This window comes from Callorhinchus milii, unplaced genomic scaffold, assembly GCF_018977255.1.
Source record: "Callorhinchus milii isolate IMCB2004 unplaced genomic scaffold, IMCB_Cmil_1.0 Scaffold4, whole genome shotgun sequence".
NCBI classification, from domain to species: domain Eukaryota; kingdom Metazoa; phylum Chordata; class Chondrichthyes; order Chimaeriformes; family Callorhinchidae; genus Callorhinchus; species Callorhinchus milii.
Window position 1 is genome coordinate 23,207,525 of NW_024704745.1, and position 22,960 is coordinate 23,230,484.

Below are 22,960 nucleotides of genomic sequence, written 5' to 3' on the forward strand. Positions count from 1 at the left end.
TAACCACTGGATACATTTTATAATTAAAAATATGTGGTTCTCTTGGTAGAGACAAAACTGAGATCCTTCTTTGATCACTTTTTTATTCTAGCACTGGATACCAACAGAAGGATTAGAATAATCCGAAGGTGACGCAGTTTTGTGACAAACAATGGGAAGCAGAGAACCCCAGTATCTTTTTACCAGCATCTTAAGCCAAAACGTAATAGATCAACCAGTGTATCCTTTTCATGTATTTTTGAACCGTTTGTATCAATCCTATCCAAATGCAATTAAGTTTATACCCAGGAGCTCTGTGCGGTTTCTGACTACAATTAGAATTCAAACGTTTCACAACAAAGGGAGGCTATTCGAAATAAGTAAAAATAAATGTTCTCCCTAACATTTAAAATGAATAAAAATTAATTTTAAATACATAAAATAGTATATAAAAAATTAACAATAGTTGTGCTCACCACTGTTGCAAAGCAGGTCCATTGCTGCCCTCAGCTAAACCAATCAGGGTTAAGTGTGGGCGTCAAGTGCTAGGAGTTTAGTCGACAGAATCTATTTTTAGTGCACGGAATCACAGAATTTGTTTCTCGGACACAGTCCGGCTAATCCAGAATACAAGGCGTCCAGATAGCTGGGAGTTTATTATATACAAGGAAACCTTTTTGCTATTGAGAAGCTCTCAAGTAAAGTAGGCTGGGCAGATAATATTTAATTCTAAATGAGTTCCATATTGTATTTTAAGTCGCAGGTCCCGAGTTAAGATCATTAATTTTGCGGCTCATTTGAATTCAGTGCTCCAATTAACTGGCCCACCCAATCCTGGTACTGTATGTTTCCTAAGGATGTATTTTTAATGAACATTGTAAAATTAAAAATTCACATGCTCATTGGAATGAAACTATCTATTGATGGAATTAGTGCCTAGTTAATCACACAGATTGTTGTGAGAATAAATCACATTGAGCTAATTAGAAGTGGAGTCCTGTAGCTCAGTGGTTGAGCACTCGCTTTGCAAGCTAGAGACCTGAGTTCAATTTCAGGCAGGGCGAAACCTTGGGCAAGTTTCCTTACTCCACACGCCTAATAATAATCCCTCCAAAACCAAAAACAATAATAAATTGGTCATTTTCAATCCATGACTGTTTGTGGGACATTGCTGTGCGCAATTGGCTGCCGCGTTCGCCCACAAATATACAGTCAATTCACTTTACAGTGTGTTCTGTGAAGCGCTTTGGGACGTCCTCCTGACGTGAAAAGCGCTATATCAAATGCAAGGATTATTATTATTATTATTATAGAACTCCACCACTCCAGTGCTTAAACCCACTGCAAAAAAACGACATGCAACCAATATAATGATAATCCTTACATTTGATGCATGTTGTTGAGATGTCTCCAAGTGCTTCACAGGATTTTACTGAATTTGTAGGCAAAGACTGCAGCCAATTTACACACAGCAATATCCTGCAAACAGCCTTGAAGTGAATCCTACAGAAGAAGCTGAGGATTGAAATTATTGCTACCTGGAGATCACCAACAGACAAATCAGATTTTTCCAAACAGTACCGGAGCAGCAAAAAAAAAAAAAAAAGAAATCGAAGGGTGACAAAGTCACTTTATTGAAAAATAGTCAACTTACTTCAACAAGAAAATGCAGTCTATAGTCATTTCACAAACAATGCTGCTCCCTGGAAATCTGCCCTGTCGCATTTCACAAAGGACAATGCAACTGGATTTCTCACAAGGGAATTTATTTAGTTAGGACACCAGATATTACCTAAGTCTTTGGAAGCTATAAACAGTGATTAGATCTGTATAGATATGTTACTTTTCAGGAACATTCAGTTGTTAACCTCTCACAGTGACTTTCACTTCAGGGTCAACTTTCACTGCTCCAGGGAAATATTAATTTCTGCTTCTCAATTTTCTTTGTTACACTAGAAACTAGGGTTACGTTGAATAAAGACCCACATATTTAGGAGAGATATATGCACCTGTTACTTGTGAATCATGCATTGAATAAAAGTGGTGTGCGATCTGAAGTGCAATGGAAAAGATAGTGAGTCAGCACAGCTCAATAATTCACACTCTTGGCCAACAGGATGCACACTTAAATAACCCTAGGGGCATTAAAAATCTACAGTTGATATTATGTGATTTAACAAACTGTTAAAATCCACCTAAAGGCCGATCTTTCCAATTATGTTTTCCGACGTCCTCCCAATGTGAAAGGCACTGTATGAATGTAAATTGTCAAGAACTCTCAAAAGACTTTATAGGATTTACTTAACAGTATTTTGTCAATGGACATGATTTAGGCTGGAAAGCATCATTTATTCATTTTGACATGGAACCTGAACACTTTTAATTAATAATACTTATATTAATTATTAATATAAATGATCTAATATGGAAATACATAGATACATTATTCTGCACAAACAAAACCTATAACTAGAAATATATAAGCAGGATTTTGCAGTAAAGCTTAACACGCCAGGATATATCAACAGTATATGCCATTGATAGAAAATGAGCTATTTAAAGCTGCAATGTGCTTCCCAGATTGATCAGCCATTTATTCCTGAAAGCCAGCACTCAAAAGCTCAACAGATTTGTGCACCAAAAGTATTTTTTTGTAAAAATGGAAAATTTTCTTCTCTCTCCTCCCTCCAATTTACCTTGAGTTTACACTCCAGGAACACCATTTCACTGAGAAAATGACCAAGATATGAAGGATAATCTAGTACTTCAAATAACAGTGCAGTGATGAGAGAAAATCTCTCCACAGTCCTAATCGTCTCTTTTCTAAAAAGAGGAAACAAGAAGCAATGTCCACTGCTCCACTTCATAGGCAGTCACATTATAACCTCCACAAGCATTCATTTGTGAGCAGTTTCTCAATTTCAAACTGACAATACACTCAACAATCCAGGCTTTAGTGTGGGGCTCCACAGAAAACGTGTAAATCTAATACTTTTGATTATACAGTGACGAGAAAGTTGTGATAGCATTACAATGTCCAATAAGCCTTAAAGAAATTACGATAATTATTAGTATTTTTTATTGATATAAATAACATCATAACTTTTCGGTCACCCTGTATATTTTATAAAATAAAACCACACCTACTGGAACTCTAAAATCAAATACTGTACAATCTTAACTATGTGTAATGCAAGACAGCTGGACATGAATGTCCTTTCCTTATATTCTGGTTGTTGAATTCATTAAGCATTGTTTAATAAGCAAGTATATGTACATGAACCAATAAAAACACAATAAATACCTAAGGCTGGGATGCAGACAAAGCTGTATTCCTTGAAACTAAAAAGTAATGCAGGGTGAAGAACCAAACAATTTTTTAACTAAAAATGTTTCAATAATATATTCCCCAAATATAGAAAAACACCATAAAACTGGACCACGACAAACAAGATGGAAATTGTTCTCCTGTTCATAAAAGAGATGGTAAATGAAAATGATTTTTTTTTTTTTGCTTCGACAATAGACAAAGGGGCTAAACAAATGCAGGAGGGATTTTTTTTTAAAGTAAATGTACTTTTATTTTTTTATGAGAACACAAATTAATTTTATACCACGCTATCGGAAACAAGCATTGGCCCAAAGATCACGGCCAGCATAATGGACTTGTAGCTTAGTGGTTAGAGCACTCGCCTCGCAAGCGAAAGGACCTGGGTTCAATCCCCGGTCATGGCGAAATGTTGGGCAGGTTTCCATACTCCACATGCCTCTGTTCACCTAGCAGTAAATAGGAACCAGATTGTTAGTTGATTAGCGGATCGCTTTTCCAGGGATAATAATTCCTTCAAAAAAGACAATAATAATTTGGTCACTCAATTCACGATTGTTTGTGGGACACTGCTGTGCACAATTAGCTGCAGCATTACGTCCACAAAATATACAGTAAATTGACTTTACAGTATATTCTGTAAGCACTTTGAGACATCTTGAAGTTGTGATAAGGTGCTATATTAAATGCAAGGATTATTATTACCCCAGGAGAAACATAAAGACCAAGTAAACTGTGCCACAAATGGGGAAAAAAAAAGAGATAACACCAACAACATTTCATTTATAGAGCACCTTTCACGTCGGGAGGACGTCCCAAGGCGCTGGACAGTTGGGTCGGGACCCGAGCTGAGGGGAAATGGTCAGGGTGAGGGGAGGGAAGGGAGGGAGCGAGGAGGGGGTAGAGAGTCGAGAGGGGAGCTGAAGGCACAGTTGAAGAGAAAGGTCTTGAGACCGGCCTTGAAGGAGGAAAGGGAGGAAGCAAGGCGAAGGCACTGGGGGATGGAGTTCCAGAGCCTAGGGGCCGAGAGGCTGAAGGACCGGCCACCGATGGTAGGGCCATTGGGGCGGGGGATGTGGAGCAGACCAGAGCTAGAGGAATGGAGGGTATGGGCAGGTAAGTAGGGGGATAGTAGGTCGGAGAGGTAGGAGGGAGCAAGGCCATGAATGGCCTTGTAGGTGAGGGTGAGGATCTTGAATTCGATCCTCTGGGGGATGGGGAGCCAGTGGAGGCGAGCGAGGGTGGGAGTGATGTGGTCCCGGAGCCTGGTGCGGGACAGTACACGAGCTGCAGAGTTCTGAATGACCTGCAGCTTGTGGAGGGAGGTGCCGGGAAGTCCGGCGAGGAGAGACACATTTCAGAGCAGTAAGTTTGTTTTTCCAGGTGACTGGAAGTAATCAGTTTTCAGTTGCCATTTCTGCAAGAGTTGCAACATGCCTGGCTCACGGAAGAAACATGACTGGAAATAATGTGCAGGACTACAGGCAGGAAGAGGAACAGGACATGAATCCACAGGACCCATACAGGATGGAGAGCATTGTCAGTTACAGCAAGGAAAGAAACAGGAAAGATGCCAAGTTGGAAAGATGAAAGGATGAAAGGGATTATGAGAAAAGGCTGGCAGGTAACAAAGAAAAATGCTAAAAGTTTTTATAAACATATACAAATGTAGACACCTCACAGAGACACAAGCAAGGCAATTTTAAGAGGATCTATAAATGTAGTTAAAGTACAATAATAATCCTTGTATGTATAATAGCACCTTTCATGTCAGGAGGACATCACAATGCACTTCAGATGATTTATTATACAGTGATTGTGTATTTTGTAGTTGAATGGAGCAGCCAACTTGTGCACAGCAATATCCCACAAACAGCTATGAAGTGAATTTTATTTTGGGGGATTATTGGCCAGGACACCAGGACAAACCTCCTTTTTGAGCAGTGGTTGTTTAACATCTACCTGAACGGTCAGACGGGACCTCAGTTTAACTCTCATTTTAAGGCAGCACTCTGGTTGGCAATGCAGTGATCCCCAGTACTATACTGGAGTGACAGCTTGAACCCACAATCATCTCACTCATAGAGACTGGAATGTTACCAACTGAGCCAGTCTGACACCTAAGTGGGCAATAGGGGAGAAAAGTGAAGACTCACAGAATTGGAACACAAAAACTGAAAGATGTAAAAAAACAGTTAAAAGAAAAGGTAGGGACAATGTGAGTCAAAAATGGAAATATACTCATGGAAAACGAAAGTATAACAGAGATAGCGAATGAGTTATTTCATCTCAGTTTTTATAAAAGAGTGTGATCGTGAGAATCATTCTTACCGATATCTACTTCATGTTACCTCGCTATATTTTCCCGGTACTCACTACTTCTTCCAATAAAAAAAACAGGTTCCAAAATGATTACATGGACAAACCTTTTGTATCAATGTTCAAATTTGTGCTTGATCTTTTATTTAGGCTTTGTGGGGAAATCACCGGGGATTTGGAATTTTATCAAAACGTGAGCTACTGAGAAAAAAGGGTCACTTATAACATGTAAAATGTTGATATTTACTGAACGTTTCTAAAATGAAACAGACATGCAAACTGGGATAGAATTGGATTAGATAAGACATGGTGCCAAGTCATTTGAGTAATATGTAAAACTGTCAGCTGATTCAAGGCTCATGCTGGGAATAACATCTGGCGGTTAGAATAATTAAATAATTTAATAGCACATCAATAATAATAATAATCCTTGAATTTGAAAATAGCATCTTATCACGTCTTCAAGATATCAAAGCACTTCACAGAATATTACTCTAAAGTGAAATGACTTTATATTTTGTGGGCGAAACTCAGCAGCCAATTACGCACAGCAGTCAGTGTCCACAAACAGTTGTGGATTGAGTGACCAAATTATTTTTTTAACATTTTTTTTAAAGGGATTGTTACCCCCAGAAAATCGATCGACTATCAGCCAGGTTCTTACTTACTGCTGGTAAACAGAGGTGTGTGGAGTAAGGAAAGTTGCCCAAAGTTTTACCCTGCCCAGGAATCAAATCCAGGTCCTTTCGCTTGTGAGGTGAGTGCTCTAAGCACGAAGCTACAGGACCTCACAATGGCATACAATTTCTTGCTTTATGTTAGCAGCAGGTATTGTTGACACATTTAACGAACAGGGATGTCTGCATCTATATACTACAAAGTGAGTTATTTTTAATCCTCCCATCACAGGCTCTCACTGCAGTTGGACTTTGGAGAACAGCTCAAATTGACATGAAGAGTACTATTTAGCTTCTACAGTAGGAGGTGCAGGTTGCAAACATTAAGTCTAGTGATGAGACAGACTCCCAGAGTGCCTATATCATTCTGATGACATGGTTAGTGCATAGTGAATGGTTTTAAAAAAATTATCATACAAACAAGTGAAGGCTCATCCTATTGCAATTCTCCCTTACAACCAAGGTAGCCACACGTCATCATGCTTGTGCATTTCAGCTTTTTTAAAGAAAACAATGGAAATTTGCACGTGTCCCAAGATATTCCAAATACCTTCAATTATTCAAATGTAAGATTATATTGTTATATTCAAGATATTTTGCCCAAGACAAAATAAATTCTCTTTCATCAATCAATCACTGGATTAGCAAGTATTTAACTTGGTTGAAAACAGTGAAGCAGCTCTGATCTGGACAATAAACATAGTTCAGGAACAGGTACTGACTAGAATTGGCAAATAATGGTGCCAATACTCCTGAGGCTGTGAGGGAATGTCACCTGAGGAAGGCAGCAGGCTAAAGTTCAAAGTACAGTAGGAATTATTAAATATTCAAAAGATACACTATCCACAGGTTTCAAGGAGATTTTATTCAAAAGTTCCTTCAAGAAATGACAAATGGAATAGAGCATATGTGAAGAGAATAAATTTGATGGTGAAAATGTTTATTCTCCTGATTCTACGCATTCTTGAATCTCAGCCAATATCTTGGGCCTCAACCTCATGGTTCTCCTTACGTATATAGGAATGCTGCTAGAAATACAGGTCCAAACCCATTCTGAATTAACAAACCATTCAATTCCAGTTGGCAAACTTTCTTTTAAAACAGCAATTCAGCGGGATCTGGAGGCACTGAAATTCAATATAATCACTTCCTCTATGAGAAAAAGTAAAGTAGTAATAAAATTAGAAAGAGAGAAAAAATAGTTTTGGCATTAGCCTGGCTCCATTGGTAATACACTTGCCTCCAAGCCAGTAAGTTGTGGGCTCAAGCCCCAAATAGCCTTGGATATCATTGACTTGTCTAATAATCCAATTAAACACAGGGGAAGCATGGTGAAGGTGCTTTCAAAACTCATCTTCAGGTGAGATGTTAAACTGAGATCCGTTTGCCTCTTTAGATAATAATAATAATCCTTGCATTTGATATAGCGTCTTATCACGTCTTCCAGACATCTCAAAGCGCTTCACAGAATGTACTGTAAAGTGAATTGACTGTGTATTTGTTGGACATTAAAGATCCCATCACACAATTCAAAAAGAGAAGGGTGTTTCTCCCAGTGACATGGCCAACAATTTCCAGATGAAAAATTGGTCATTCATTTCAGAACTGTTAGCGGGCAAGTTACTAAACTTTAAAGAAAAAATACACTCTGAAGAAACTTTTGATGTACCAAGGCACATTAACAAAAGCAAGAATTATTACTGGAAAAAATAAATTGGGGGAAGGGGAGGGAACACTGAGAAAAATAAGGTTAAAAACTTAGAATTGCTTTACTTCATAAAGTCAATAAAGCTGCTCCTGATATCAATCACTTTAATGCTATAACATTGGTGCATTTTATTATCTTTTAAATTGACATTTCCAAACGGCCAGCCAAGGGAAGCCTTAATTTCCCAGGATCTGCCAATGATCGAAGGATTAAATATATGTTCAATCGTTTCATTTGCATAATTCATCAATGGGAAGAGCTTTCTTTTTCACTCACGCTGTGCTCAGTTTTGATGGAACCTGATATCTTTTTAATCATTGTTACTGTATGTCTTATAAACAATGGAAGGCAAGTGAATTGAACACAGAGTGAGCACTTTATTTAAATAAGATTTTGAAAGTGTAATACAATCCTGCCCAAAATAAACACTTTTTTGAAAAGCGCTTACTAAGGCGGATTAAATCTGATAAATTCAAAAGCATCGATTTGTTAATATAGAATCTCATTTTATAAACCGTTACTTTAAATTACTAAATTGATATTGCCGCACTTTTGCTGCTGGATATTCAGCGTTATTTTAAACATGAAAGGGCTCACAGCTAGGTTCAATCATTGAAGTGATGTTATTTTTCAGATGTATCTCAGTAAAATAATTCAAATGGTTCAAACTTGAGCCAGACAAAGAATGAGCTTGGAATCCACATTCAGTGTTTTGTATTACAATTGTATATATATTGACTCATGGGACTCCTTTAAGAAAGCAACTAAGTGGCCCACTAAGAGAAAATGCTTGGATACCCTTGTTCTAACTCTTGCAACAGGATTCGTAGAATTTCCAATGAGAAATACCAAGATAAACTTCAGTATTCAATCTGATCAATACCTATGTAACATCAATTATAACCTGGAAAACATTGGACTCACTGTTTCATTGATTTATCCACCATACTTTTCCTGATTGGGGTATTGTACAACACTCCACATTGCTTAATATATCACCTGTCTTTCAGAAGTAAATCTGACTGCATTTTATCTATTTTGCCTTCAGCAAACTTGAGAATTCTCCTTTCTATTCTACCCTTCAGGTCATTTATATTTATTCAAAGTATCAAGACCAACATTAGCCCCATGCTTGTAATTTCTTCCCAACCTGAAAAACTTCCATTTGTAAATAATAACAATCCTTATATTTGGTATCGCACCTTACAATATCTTCTAGAAAGAACTGCTACTACAACAATAAACTACCAAAACCAACAATAACAAACAAAAACTACCACAACAAATTGAATTACAGCAACAAACAAATTGTTGCTACATTGTTGCCCAGGCCAATATAATAATAATAATCCTTGCACTTGATATAGCACTTTTCATATCTTCTAGACGTCTCAAAGTGCTTTTACAGAATATTCTGTAAAGTGAATTGACTGTATATTTGTGGGCGAAACGCGGCAGCCAATTGCGCACAGCAGTGTCTCACAAACAGTCGTTGATTAAAGTGACCAATTTTATTTATATATTTTTCTTGAGGGATTATTATCAGGTGTGGAGTAAGGAAACTTGCCCAAGGTTTCGCACTGCCGGGAATCGCACCCAGGTCTCTCACTTGCAAGTGCTCTAACCACTGAGCTACAGGACTCCCTGGCACTAGTATACATTTCTTAAGTGTGAAGAATGCTGAGCTGATCTTAGTACAAACTACATGTTTCAGGATGAAATGTAGTTAATATTCAACCAAATGGCCAGAATAGATCAAGCTCGCAGTTCATAGGCAAGATCAAATTTAGTCACACCTCCAATTCCGGATGATCTAGGAGGGGTTCATGCTGGGATTCCTCCTGTTCCTAATAGGCATAAATTACCTGGAATTATCAGGTCATTAAATTTCCAAAGAACACCAAGCTTGCAGAAATTGTAAAATCAGGGCTTGCAGCCAAGATCTTACAAGGATAAAACGCAAAATACTGCAAATGCTGGAAATCGGAAGACCTGTTCTAACGTGGAATTAAAACGTTGACTCACTTTCCTTTCTCAATAGATTCTGCCTGACTTGCTGAGTGTTCCCAGCGACTTCTGTTTTTGTTTCTTATAAGGATAACTAGATAGGGTGTGCACCTAGGCTGAACATGAGAAAATAAACTTCAATACATTTCAACGCAAGACACTGAATGTAGCAAGTAAAAATAGGATGCATAATAGAAAGTATGTGTATTCCTTGATTAGTATCAGCACCTTGGGACGTACTCCCAACATGAAAAGCACTGTACAAATACAATATTGTATTGTCTAGACTAAGGAAAACTTGCAATTTTAAATAGTAATAATACTTGCATTTGATACAGCACTTTATCATGTTGTCGAAACTGTAAAGTCATGTGACTGAGCGCATTTTAAGGGCAAATGTGGCTGCCAGTTTGCACACAGTAATAATAATAATAATAATCCTTGCATTTGATATAGCGCTTTTCACGTCGGGAGGACGTCCCAAAGCGCTTCACAGAACACACTGTAAAGTGAATTGACTGTATATTTGTGGACGAACGCGGCAGCCAATTGCGCACAGCAATGTCCCACAAACAGTCGTAGATTGAAAATGACCAATTTATTATTGTTTTTGGTTTTGGAGGGATTATTATTAGGTGTGTGGTGTAAGGAAACTTGCCCAAGGTTTCGCCCTCTGCCTGGAATTGAACTCAGGTCTCTCGCTTGCAAAGCGAGTGCTCTAACCACTGAGCTACAGGACTCCAGTAATGTCTCACAGACAGCCAAGGAGTGAATAACCAATTTTATTTGGGGGATTGCTGGCCAGGATACCGGGGAAAACTCCCTTCTCTTTTCCAACAGTGCTTTGGGATCTTTAAAACATTCACCTGGACTGCATCAGGCCCCCAGCACAACACTCGAGCGTCAGCATAGATGGGGACTTCAACCTCATGGGGACTTCTGAACTCAGGGAGGCGAGAGTCCCGCCAATTGAGCTATACTGACACTCTTAAGAGCTAATCGTGTTTGTTAATTCAACATTCACCGTATCCAAACAGTGCGAGGCGGCAATAAACAAATACAAATAGGATGCCGGAACACATTACCAAATCAGTTAAGTTCAGAACCCCTAGAAGTCAGGCCGAAACTGCACAATTCGTTGGTTCTGCTACCCCTGAAAATACTGCACAAAACAAATTTACATCGAGCTTTCCAAGTCAGGAAGAAGCACCAGCACCAGCACCCACCCCAACCTGAGAAACACTGCACAGGAGAGGAGCAACGGGGTTCATGCCCAGTGTGCAGAGGGGTGAGCTATGAATAGAAGGACTGGACAAGTTAGGATTCATAGTAAGTCTTTTGAAGCGGCATCTCGGAGAGGACCTGACAGACGTGCAAGAGATGGGACGCTGGAGATGCCAACCACATAGCGAACACGAAGGAAACCAGTGGACTTCCCCGCGGCTGTTAAACACGAACACGGGGGCGCAGAGCCCTCCTGACAGTCGGATCTCAGGAGTAGTGGGAAGAAGCATTTCACAGCTCGAGAGCGGCGCTGGAGAGAGGTGGAGGAGGGTGGGAGTGGGGGGGGGGGGAGGAGGGTGAGGGTGGGAGAGGAGGGTGAGGGTGGGAGAGGAGGGTGGGAGTGGGGGGGGGGTGGGGGGGTGTCCTTCTCCAGGCCTGAGCTGCTACACTGTATCCTCCAGCAGCTCAACCCTCCCTCTCCCTCTCCCTCGTTGCTGGTGAACACACTCGGGTTTGCGTGAATGCACAGAGATCGCACCCCGACAGCGGAGGGAGGGAGGGAGGGAGGGGGGGACCCGCAGTCACTTCGCTGTGTGTGTGTGTGTGTGTGTGTGAAGGAGTGCAGCCACTCACCTCCACCCTCAGGCTCCCGCAGCCCCTCACAAACTCCCTGATGTTGCTCAGACACTCAGCCTCGCACTTGGGCTCCTGGTAGATCTGCGGAGAGACACACCGACATTCACAAACTTTTACTGCCGGTCCCGCAAACGCAGCCACAGCGGCGGCGGCGGCGGCACAGCCGCGAGTCCAGTCCCGGGATGCGGATCGGGTAAAAGGCGACTCGCACCGGGAGGAGCCGCCGCCGGAAATTACATCAGCCTGACCCAGGGCTGACCAGGGAGTCAGCAAAGACCGGCGGGGGGGGCAGCGGGGGCGGCAGCAGGGGGAGGGGCAGCAGGGAGGGGGGCAGCAGGGGGGGGGCAGCAGGGGGGAGGAACCAGAGGGTAACCAGCAGGGAGGTGGGGGCGGCCAGCAGGGAGAGGGCAGGGGGGAAACCAGCAAGGATGGGGGGAACCAGGGGGAGGGCAGGGGGTTGCCAGGAGGGAGAGGGCGGTGGGGGGTGCCAGGAGGGAGAGGGCGGGGGGTGCCAGGAGGGAGAGGGCGGTGGGGGGTGCCAGGAGGGGGAGGGCAGGGGGTTGCCAGGAGGGAGAGGGCGGTGGGGGGTGCCAGGGGGAGAGGGCGGTGGGGGTGCCAGGAGGGAGAGGGCGGTGGGGGGTGCCAGTAGGGAGAGGGCGGTGGGGGTGCCAGGAGGGAGAGGGCGGTGGGGGGTGCCAGGAGGGAGAGGGCGGTGGGGGGTGCCAGGAGGGAGAGGGCGGTGGGGGGTGCCAGGAGGGAGAGGGCGGTGGGGGTGCCAGGAGGGAGAGGGCGGTGGGGGGTGCCAGGAGGGAGAGGGCGGTGGGGGTGCCAGGAGGGAGAGGGCGGTGGGGGGTGCCAGGAGGAGAGGGCGGTGGGGGGTGCCAGGAGGGAGAGGGCGGTGGGGGGTGCCAGTAGGGAGAGGGCGGTGGGGGTGCCAGGAGGGAGAGGGCGGTGGGGGGTGCCAGGAGGGAGAGGGCGGTGGGGGGTGCCAGGAGGGGGGTGAGGGAGAGGGCGGTGGGGGTGCCAGGAGGGAGAGGGCGGGGGGGTGCCAGGAGGGAAAGGGCGGTGGGGGGTGCCAGGAGGGAGAGGGTTGCCAGCAGGGAGATTGGTGGGGGGGGGGGGATCTGCAAGGACGGGAGAGGCGCAGTTAGCTAGAGTGGGTGAGTGAGCACCAGCAGAGGCTTGGTGCGCTGGCGGAATGGCCTGCTCCAACGCTGTAAATCCTGTGATTCTGTACATTTATTATTATTATTTCAAAAGGAACAAGATGCTCAGATTGCCCATATTGTAGGAGCGAAGGTTTCATACACATGACTCGGCTCAGAGCGGATGCCTATACTTAAACGCACATTGAGAGCAATGAACATAAAAACAAGATTATGACCACACTTCAGTTCAGACCAGGCAGCACAAAAACACATGCACATGTACAATATAGCACACATTTCCATTTATATTGCGCTTTTCATGTTAGGATAACGTGAATAATTCCTCCAAAACAATAATAAATCGGTCATTTTCAATCCACGACTGTTCGGAGGACACTGCTGTGCGCATTTGGCTGCCACGTTTCGCCCACAAATATACGGTCAACTCACTTTACAGTCTATTCTGTGAAGCGCTTTGAGACGTCGAGAAGACGTGAAAAGCGCTATATCAAATGCAAGGATTATTATTATTAACATCCCAAAACGCTTAACAGGCAAGCTGGAGGTAGCAGCCGAAGGGGTGAGGAGGCGAAAGGTGCCAACACACAGTCAAGGAGGTAGGTCTTGAAATGGATCAGGGAGAAGGTGAGGGAGGAAACAAGTTGGAGGGACTCCAGGATGGAGTTCCAGAGAGTGGAGGCAGATAGGCTGAAAGCCCAACTCCAATGGTGGGGCATGTTGGTGCCCATTGAACGAAGGGAGCAGCCATGTCAGTATGGTCAGCGTGAGTGAGTATTAATTATCGGATAATTAACTGGCCCACGGGTTTGTCTTCCCAACTCTGTCACACTGAGTAGCCTGAAGTCAGCTCACACACTAAAATGCCAATTAGAAACGTATTGGCTTTACTCTTGATTTTTCCATTGAAGTAGGTCACTATACCTTCCAGTGTCACTGCACTAGGTGGACTAGTTATTAACATATCAGTTTTTACTCTGTAGAAAGATGATAGCAGACTTAAGTTACACAACTTTTGAATTAAAATACACACACACACACTATTTGATGTATATATCCAAATATGTCACAGAGATTCAGAGGAAATAAAATGCACTTAATTAATTTTAGTCGTCAAGGAATGTTTTTTGTGTAAATAAATGCAATTGGGACTGTTTTTTTTCATTTTCTCCCCAATCATCCACTCCAAAGACATTTCTTATCTTAACCACTCCTACAATGTCTTCTTGCTGCTAACCACAAGAGAGCCTGCTTAAGTTTTAGATAAACCATTTCACCCCCTCATCCATCAGCAAACGTTGCCTAAAAAACTACCTCTTCAACCATGTTTATGATCCTCTCCGCCTCCCCCCCCCCCCCCCCAACGTGTCAGCAATGTCTGTAAATGTGCTCCAAACTGTTACATTACTTCTTGTTACATACATACATACACACATGCACACACACACACATACATACATACATATAGTTAGGCACTTAAGTACAGTAAAACCACAAGTGTTGAAGTGAAGTGATAACAACATGGATTCTGTCTCAACAACCACCAACAGCATATTTGAAAACATTTATTTTCTATTATGTTTATTATACTAATTCTCCACTTTACCTATGGCCCCTTGAATGATAGTCTGAGCATTCAGTTTCTCCAATCAAGTAACCTGTTTCACTGAAGAGATACTGTGAAGAGAAATTCTCTTGCTAATAACCATAGGGGCTTTGACAAGGTGAATTAATAATAGAAAATTCCTGATATGAAGCACACAGCATCAAAGTTGCTGGTAGCAAGATAACAGCAAAAATTAGAAAAATCTATAACCGGTTTAACTTGGTGTCTTTTGGTGAACGCCTTAAAGTTTCAGCAAACATCTCCATTTTCAGCATAAACTGGGTTTGTGATGCAACAATGTTTCTGTTTCACTGCAACTGTTTTCAACTAAGACTTCTCAAAGCGATCTATCTATTTGCCCTTTGATGACGTTTCTGGATCTTCCTAAAATGGGTGAAATATTATCTAACTTTTAAATCATATTTATATCCAACAAAGTAAGAAACAAATATTGGTTTGCTGTTTTCAGACTATGAGGCAGTGTATTGCCCAATAACGCCCAATATCAGCAACATACTTGCAATTATGTTTGTAATTTGTGGGTCATTAGTTTATCTTCATAGTATGAAAATTACATTCAAAACTAAAGTTGAAAGTAGTAATAAATTATTATTGTGAAGTCTTTTATTGAACCAAAAGATGGAATATTAATAATTAGAACTTTCACCCTGTGGCCATCTTTTCATTATTTGGTTCATTATAACTCCTGAACTAAAACAAGTATAAAAATCGATAATGCTTTGTTATGCCCACTCTGAGCCCACTAATGTCACTCAAAAACTATGCTGTCAGCTTAGTATCATTATTCTTATTGGATACATGTGGAGCAAGACCATGTTGCATTTTAGAGAAGGTGTCCTGGCAAATATTCCTTCAGATAACCTAGCTATTTGTGGGACATTGCTGTGTACAAATTGTCTGCCACATTTGCCTACACCATTTGCACTGTTGTGGAAATAAAGTACACAGTGTTTGAAAACTGGACAAGTTCTTGTCAAATAAAACACGATTAAAGGGTATTGGATTTAGTGATAAGGAATCTTTTGGATAAGGAATTTAAGGAATCTTTTGGAAAATCAGGCTGGTAAACTAGGTCGACAGATGGTCTACTAACTGAAATTGTTACTACCTGTGGGTTTCTATGTGACTTACAGAGCAAGACATTGTAACTTCTAAAAACTACAACACAGCGGAGAGTATCTGGAGTTCTCAATTAGATCATGCTACGTTTTGACAACCGGAATATGTCTGTTGAAATGGAAGGAATGCTTGCTATTAAGTGTAACTGGTCATTCTGGAATTGAGATCCAAATTGAAATAAATGGGAGAGGAAATCCAGAACTGCTGTATTCTTTTAATCTGCACCAAGTATCTTCACTTATTTTCTCTCATTTCCACTTTCTGTGTGACTCCACCTTCCTGATTTGACTCCCACCTGCCCCAATGTGTTCACTATGTCTCACCATACAGCTTCTCCCCACAGTTGCTTCTGGCATTCCTCAGAGTTGTAACCTTGGTCCTCTCTTTCTCATCTACATGTTTCCTTTGATAATATTACTTGCTATTGTCACTGAATGGAAAATATTGAAACTATATTTTATCCTTTCATGTTATGCATTTTGGTACAATGGGTACCATTGTACCCATTGTACAATGGATGGACTGTTGGTCTACTATTCCCTAAAATGCCATGTAGATTATGTTCTAAAAAAGCACAAGATGTCATTTTTATTTCCAGAAGTGACAAATCTCCATATGTGACAAATTAATACTCAAATAAATTGTAATCTGCAGATATATATTGAATCATCTTTTGCTGACCCACCTGGAGTACAGAAAGATCCTAATTGGAACTTGTCCACTAATTGGGATCAGTTTAATTGTGGGTAAGAAAATAGTGCAGGTATCAAATCACATGAAATAAGATGTTGACCAAAAACTTCTTCCACTGTCACTATAATACCATGCAGTTCAACCTTTCACTCTCCCAGATCTCCCCTACAATAATAGCTAGCCCTTTTAAATATTAACCGTGCAAAACTTTGCAGACTTTGCTTTCAGGATCATAGCTCACGTGTGGTTAAGCAGACAGGAAAGTGCCACATATCTGGTGTAACGATATAATAATAATACTAATAACAGTAATAATCCTTGCATTTTAGGTAGCGCTTGATCACTCTGTTGAGATGTCTCAAAGCCCTTCACAGAATATACTGTGGCTTGACTGTATTTTTTTGTTGAAGTAAGACAGGCAATTTATGTAAAGTAATGTCCTGCAAAGAGCCGTGGAGTTAATGATCAATTTTATTTGGGGAAATTGTTGGCCAGATTTGTTGGCTCCTCTATTTGGAATAGTGCCATAGGATCTTTAATGTCCAGCTGAACATGCAGACAGAATTTCAGTTTAACGTCTCATCCAAAGGATAGCACCTCCGACAAAGAAACACACCTCCAGGACTTCATTGGAGTGTGAGCTTAGACAATGTGATTCCAAGTTTTGATATGGAGCTTAAATTCACAAACTGACTCAGAGGCAAGAGCTCTTTCACAGGGCTGGGCTGGCATTGATAAGTACCTCTCCTCCTTTAGTTTAATATTGTTGTTGTTATTGTATTAAGGCTAATATATAAATATGTTTTATTTTATTACTTAAATTTAATAAAGATTATAAGACATTTGGATGTGCTATCAAGCCTGCAATCTTTAAAACCCTCTTAATGGGATGAAATATTAAATTCCCTTTACTATCTCGGCCTGAAGCTTTTACTTTATTTTCTATTAAGGAAGCTACACCTTTGTTTTTCTTATATTTTAATTGCTGCAGCTAGGAAATAGCACTGTATGAAATCTTATGTCTATAACAAACCCTTCTCAATGTTTGTTTGAAAAAAATAATACTCTTTGCATTTAATATAGCACCTTATCGCATCAAAACATCTCAAAGAGCTTCATAGAGATTTTCTGCAAAGTGTAGGGACTATATTTGTAGGCAATCGTGACAGCCGATTTGCACACAGCAATGAACCATACTCAGTCATGAAATTAATGACTTTTTTTTATCTGGGGAATTGTTAGCCAGGGCACCAAGAGAACCTCCCTTCTTTTTTTCAAATAATGTCAAGGAATCTTGCAGTCGGTTTACCTGAAGAGGCAAATAAGACCTTGATTTAATACCTCATCTGCAAATTTAATACCTCAAATGCAAGGATTATTATATCTGAAGGACGGCAGTTTTGACAATGCATCACATCTCCAGAACTACACTGGAATGTCAGCCTTTGCTATTAGCTCAAAATCCTGTAGTAGTGTTCAACGGATAACTTTCTTCAGTAGCGAGAATTAGACCAACTGAGTCAAGTTATTGTAGCCACAGAGCTGTGCCACATTGTAACAATCACAATGCTCTGTACATTAAGTTGTCCATCTCAGCTTTGCCACTTCAGGATAGCTAAATGGAGTTCACATACTTTCCAACTTCTGAGCAGTATTAAGAAAAACCCCATGAGTTGCCAAATAAGGAACGTGGTGGCTCAAGAATAGGAGAGTGGAGAATACTGTGTGTCTTAAAAAGAGAGAATCTAATCTAAGGAAGAGAACAGAGTATTATCAGATTGCTGAGCACTTTGAATTTTAACATTCAAATGTTATCTTTTGCATATTTAGTAAAATGTTGGAACAGTATTCAAACAACTAGCAGTAGTGTTAACCATCAGGGTGAAAGTTGATTTAACATCAGTAGTTGCACATGTTATTATCAGTTCCATTAATGAAAATTTTCATTAACCTTATATTGTGGATAAATGGTATAAATTGGGAGAAATCAAGAAGTAATTTCCCTTTGTGCCTTCCTTTTCATGTGCTGTTAACTCAGTCAACATTAAACCTGCTCTGAGAGACAAGCTAATACTTTTATTGGTAGCCCTCAATGAGACAGATTGTATTCAATTGCTCAAGCAAAAAAGGAATAATTAAAACTCAGATACAATTTCTTACAAAACATATTAAACATGAACCAATTAAATGTCATAACTATCAAATATTATTACATTTTTTATTTCAATATAATGCATTCTGTGTAAACAAAACCACCACCAGAACTCCTGTTAAAGATTAAACATAAGCGTAAACTTCTCTTTGCAAATTTCTATCAATGTTTTAAGTATATTTTGTTTATAGGGCTCAAGAGCTCCAGGACACTACCCCATGTGAAGGGTGCTATATAAATGCAAGTCGTTGTTATTGTTATAACAATGATAATCTTTGGATTTGATCCAGCACTTTATCATGTCATCGAGACATCTCAATGCACTTCACAGGATATACTGTAAAATGGGGTGACTAATAATAATAATAATCCTTGCATTTGATATAGCGCTTTTCAGGTCTTCTAGACATCTCAAAGTGCTTCACAGAATATACTGTAAAGTGAATTGACCGTATATTTGTGGGCGAAACACAGCAGCCAATTGCGCACAGCAGTGTCACACAAACAGTCATGGATTGAAAATGACCAATTTATTATTGTTTTTTGTTTTGGAGGGATTATTATTAGTCGTGTGGAGTAAGGAAACTTGCCCAAGGTTTCGCCCTGTTTAGACAACATACACAGAAAAAAGGAAGTTATACATTTGACCAGCAAACTGCCCACATTACATTGAGAATGATTACACCGATAGAGGAACATAGCAACGGGTACTATGGACACCACCAGCACACCACTGTAGAGATTTGAAGCAATGTCAACAGGATTTATGTCACATATTGCTCAGTATAAAAATATGTATTTTGTGACCAAAATATGGCAGCTAGGTTGCCCACAGCAATCCTACACACAGTCATTGAGTGAGTGATCAATTGGAGTGTCATCTTAGACTACAAGATTACAAGTCCCAATGTGGGGTTTGAACCCACAATCTTCTGACTCAGAGGTGAGCGTGTTATCACTGAACCAAGCTGACACACTGACTTGAAAGAATTCCTAAATCTATCTTCGCCCTGTTTAGCTCTGCAATGCTGCTAAGGTCAACTCCCAAATATGCAATCAGCAGCACGTGTTTGCAAAACAAATCCTTAAAAAAACCCAGAAATAAATGGAACAAATAGATGTTGGATCATAATTATTTATATCAATGTAAATATTCAAAGGGGCCCTAATAGTTATCAGTTGAGGAATATTCATGAATCACAAGATGATTTAGCAGCACAGTATTAATTAGTATACCCATTCTGTCTGGCTCAGTTATCCTTACAAACCAAAAGCTTCTAAATAATAATAATCCTTGCATTTGATATAGCACCTTATCACATCTTCGATACGTCTCAAAGCGCTTCACAGAATATACTATAAAGTGGAATGACTGTACATTTTGTGGGCGAATCATAGCAGTAGAAACAATTATTCAGAAAAAAACTACTGAAATGGGCAGAAGACATCAAAAGGATCTTCAATCCTAATTATTTGTAACATCTTAATTTGTTTAAGTTTATCTGATGTGTTTGTTCCTTGTAGCGTCCATCTCCCAAAAAGAGCTGAGCTGATACCTGTATGATGAGGAACCTCACCCACCGTGGAAACATAAAATGGAATCCCCAGGACAAGATTGGCAAAATAATTGTCAGCAAAATATTACATATAAAATCGTCGCATGCATAATACTTCATGGCTGATCAGTTGGCAACACAAAACATCAGGGTATTGGTTCAACATGTGGAGACTGAAAGCCACTTGGTGAGTGGGGGTTTGCTTCAAGGCTATTTAAGATCTTGCATTGCTGTTGATCATAGAATTATGCAGCACAGAAGGAGGCCATTCGTCCCATCATGTCTGTGCCTGCTCTTTGTAAAGAGCTGTGCAATTCAACCCCACTCCCCACCCCCCCCCCCCCCCCCACCCCCTGCTCTCTCCCCATAGCCCTCCCCAAAACGTGTCCTCCCCAAATAATGATCTAACACAGCAACATTCACCAGCACTGCTGATCAATACAAAGCGGGAGGGATGTTGCTCAGCGCTCTCTGCCACAACCTCACTATCCACCAGGAATAAACATAATCCCTGTTTAAAAAGGATCGCCTCCTTGGACACTTGATATGCGCTGTTATTTTCCTATTCCTGGCGCCCTGGACTGCTCCAGCACACGGGCTTCACTGGGATTTCATGGCATGGGCACTGGGTACGGTCACAACAGAGCTATCGCCTCTGTCTCTGTCTGTCTCTCTCTGTGAAGAGCGTTTCAACACAGTGGCACTGCGCGACCCTCAGCACTGGTTGTCATGAATTCAAACCCCTTGTGCACAAAAGCGATCAGTAAAAAGATCAGAGGGGGTTCTGGAAATAGAAAGGGCTGCTCCGGCTGTGTTGCTTCCCAAGCAAATGGCCAACGCACGATGATGCCCACACTCCCCCTCCCTCCCCTGTTTGCTGTGATGAGCAAAGCCCCAGCGAGCAGCCTGTGCCTATCACACTGAGCACAAACCCTGGGTAATGGCGATCACTCGGGGATCTCATAACCCCTGAAAACCAAACACGGGGTCTGCTCCCGTATCAGTGGGTTGTTGTTTTTGAATGCACACACTCACTCACTCACTCACACACTCACACTCACAACAGCCGATCGCCTGTTCAAACCTGTGGTTTCTCTATGGTGCTGAGCATTACAGATGGGAGAGACATGAAGAATAAAGAGGTGTGTGTGTGTGGGGGGGGGGGTGGGGAGAAGGAAATCTGACTCACTTTCTCTATGGAACCAGGAAGCAAGCGGTCCAGGAGCTTGCAGAGAACGACCCCATCTTTGAGGGAAGACTGTAAAAATCCTTCAGGGTCTGAGATGGTCTTTTTAGGCGATTCCAACACACCCAGAGTTATGAGCCATGTAACGGTCTGTTCGGCTGAAGTCATGGCTGCAGGGATCCCAACATTTAGCCGATGCAAACCAGCAGAGGAGAAACTGGTTCCAGCATCGGGGGATCAGTCCCCTGGATCTGTGAGTGAGAGGGTGTCACATTTGGGTTGAGGCTGTCGTGGCTGCGGTCGATCCTTTTCCCATGCAAAACGATGACGAGGGGGGTTGGTAATCCTGCAGGTCTAGTTTTTCCTTCTCTCTCTGTGTGTGTGTGTGTGTGTGGCACGATGCCAAATTGCTTCTCTGTAACAACTCACAACCTGCACTGCTTGTTGGCCTTCATCTTCCGGCAGATGACATCACTTACCAGGATCACCACCACCACCACCAACACACACACACACACACACACATACATACACACACAGCACAAACCAGTTACAGTGGCTGCAAAACTGACCCAATCCCAGGGCTTTGTTACTTTGCATCAAGTGTGTGTGTGTGTGTGTCTGTGTCTAACAAAAAAACCAGCAGCTGCACGTCTGTCGCTGCAATGTAATATATCTTCTAACCTACAATGCACACGTCCCATCCGATCCTATATTTCGATTTTATTTGCAATAGTTAAAAGCAGCCAAACCATGACATCATCGTTGGGACAAATGGATGATTTCCTGTACAGTAAAACCTGCAGAACCTCCTGTTTCGTCTCTGTTACGAGTGGATTCTGCGGATCACAAAATATCTTTGGGTTTTTTTTTAACGAAAAGTGAAATAATTCACACAAATGCAATCTAACGCATGGACTGTTTTTTTTTCTAAACGCCCCTAAAAAAATCAGACGCTTCCTCTTCACGGTTGGAAACTGCATTACTTGCGCCCTCCAGTGGGATAATAAACCCAAGGTGACGCGTTTTATAGCTTGATATTATTTTTTCTTTCTTCCAAATTTCTTCACTTATCCACCGCTCCTGAAAGCAGAGACTGATGAGGGAGTAAAGTACTTAAATACTGACCCAAACGGAATCCAGTGCGATAAAGAATTCCAGTCGATTCCAAATTTTATTTGCAAAGCTAATTAAACTTTGGCAAGCCATTTGAATATAAGGATAAACAAGCTGTTCTAATTGTATGGCAAGAGGGAACTTAATAGTCATTTGGTGAATAATCCTTGCATTTGATATAATGCTTTATCACATCATCAAAACATCTCAAAGTGTTTCACTGGATTTGTGTGTGTGTGTGTAAAAAAACAGCTGCACGTCTGTCCCTGCAATATAATATATATTCTAACCTACAATGCTCCGGGATCCGTTACTGTGAAGCACTCTGAGACGACGTCCGGCGTGGAGGACGCTATATAAATCCAAGTTGTTTTTGTTGATTTTACTGTGAAGTGGACTGACTGTTCATTTGTAGGTAAATACAACAGCCAATTTACACACATCAGTGGCCCACAACAGCCATGAAA

At 41.3% G+C, this 22,960-nt stretch overlaps 1 protein-coding gene across 3 annotated transcripts in view; it reads right to left on the reverse strand.

The window, feature by feature from the left end:
- Nucleotides 1-21,863, reverse strand: part of LOC103177547 (rho guanine nucleotide exchange factor 7) — a 101,687-nt gene extending 79,824 nt beyond the window's left edge. For all 3 annotated transcript variants that reach the window (XM_007891765.2, XM_042334142.1, XM_042334141.1), the window contains exons 1-2: nucleotides 21,381-21,863; nucleotides 11,876-11,959 (exon numbers count right to left, since the gene is read on the reverse strand). In XM_007891765.2, the coding sequence (XP_007889956.1) occupies nucleotides 11,876-11,959; nucleotides 21,381-21,545 (249 nt within the window). In that variant the 5' untranslated portion in view covers nucleotides 21,546-21,863. The remainder of the gene's footprint in view (nucleotides 1-11,875; nucleotides 11,960-21,380) is intronic.
- Nucleotides 21,864-22,960: the final 1,097 nt, after the last annotated feature.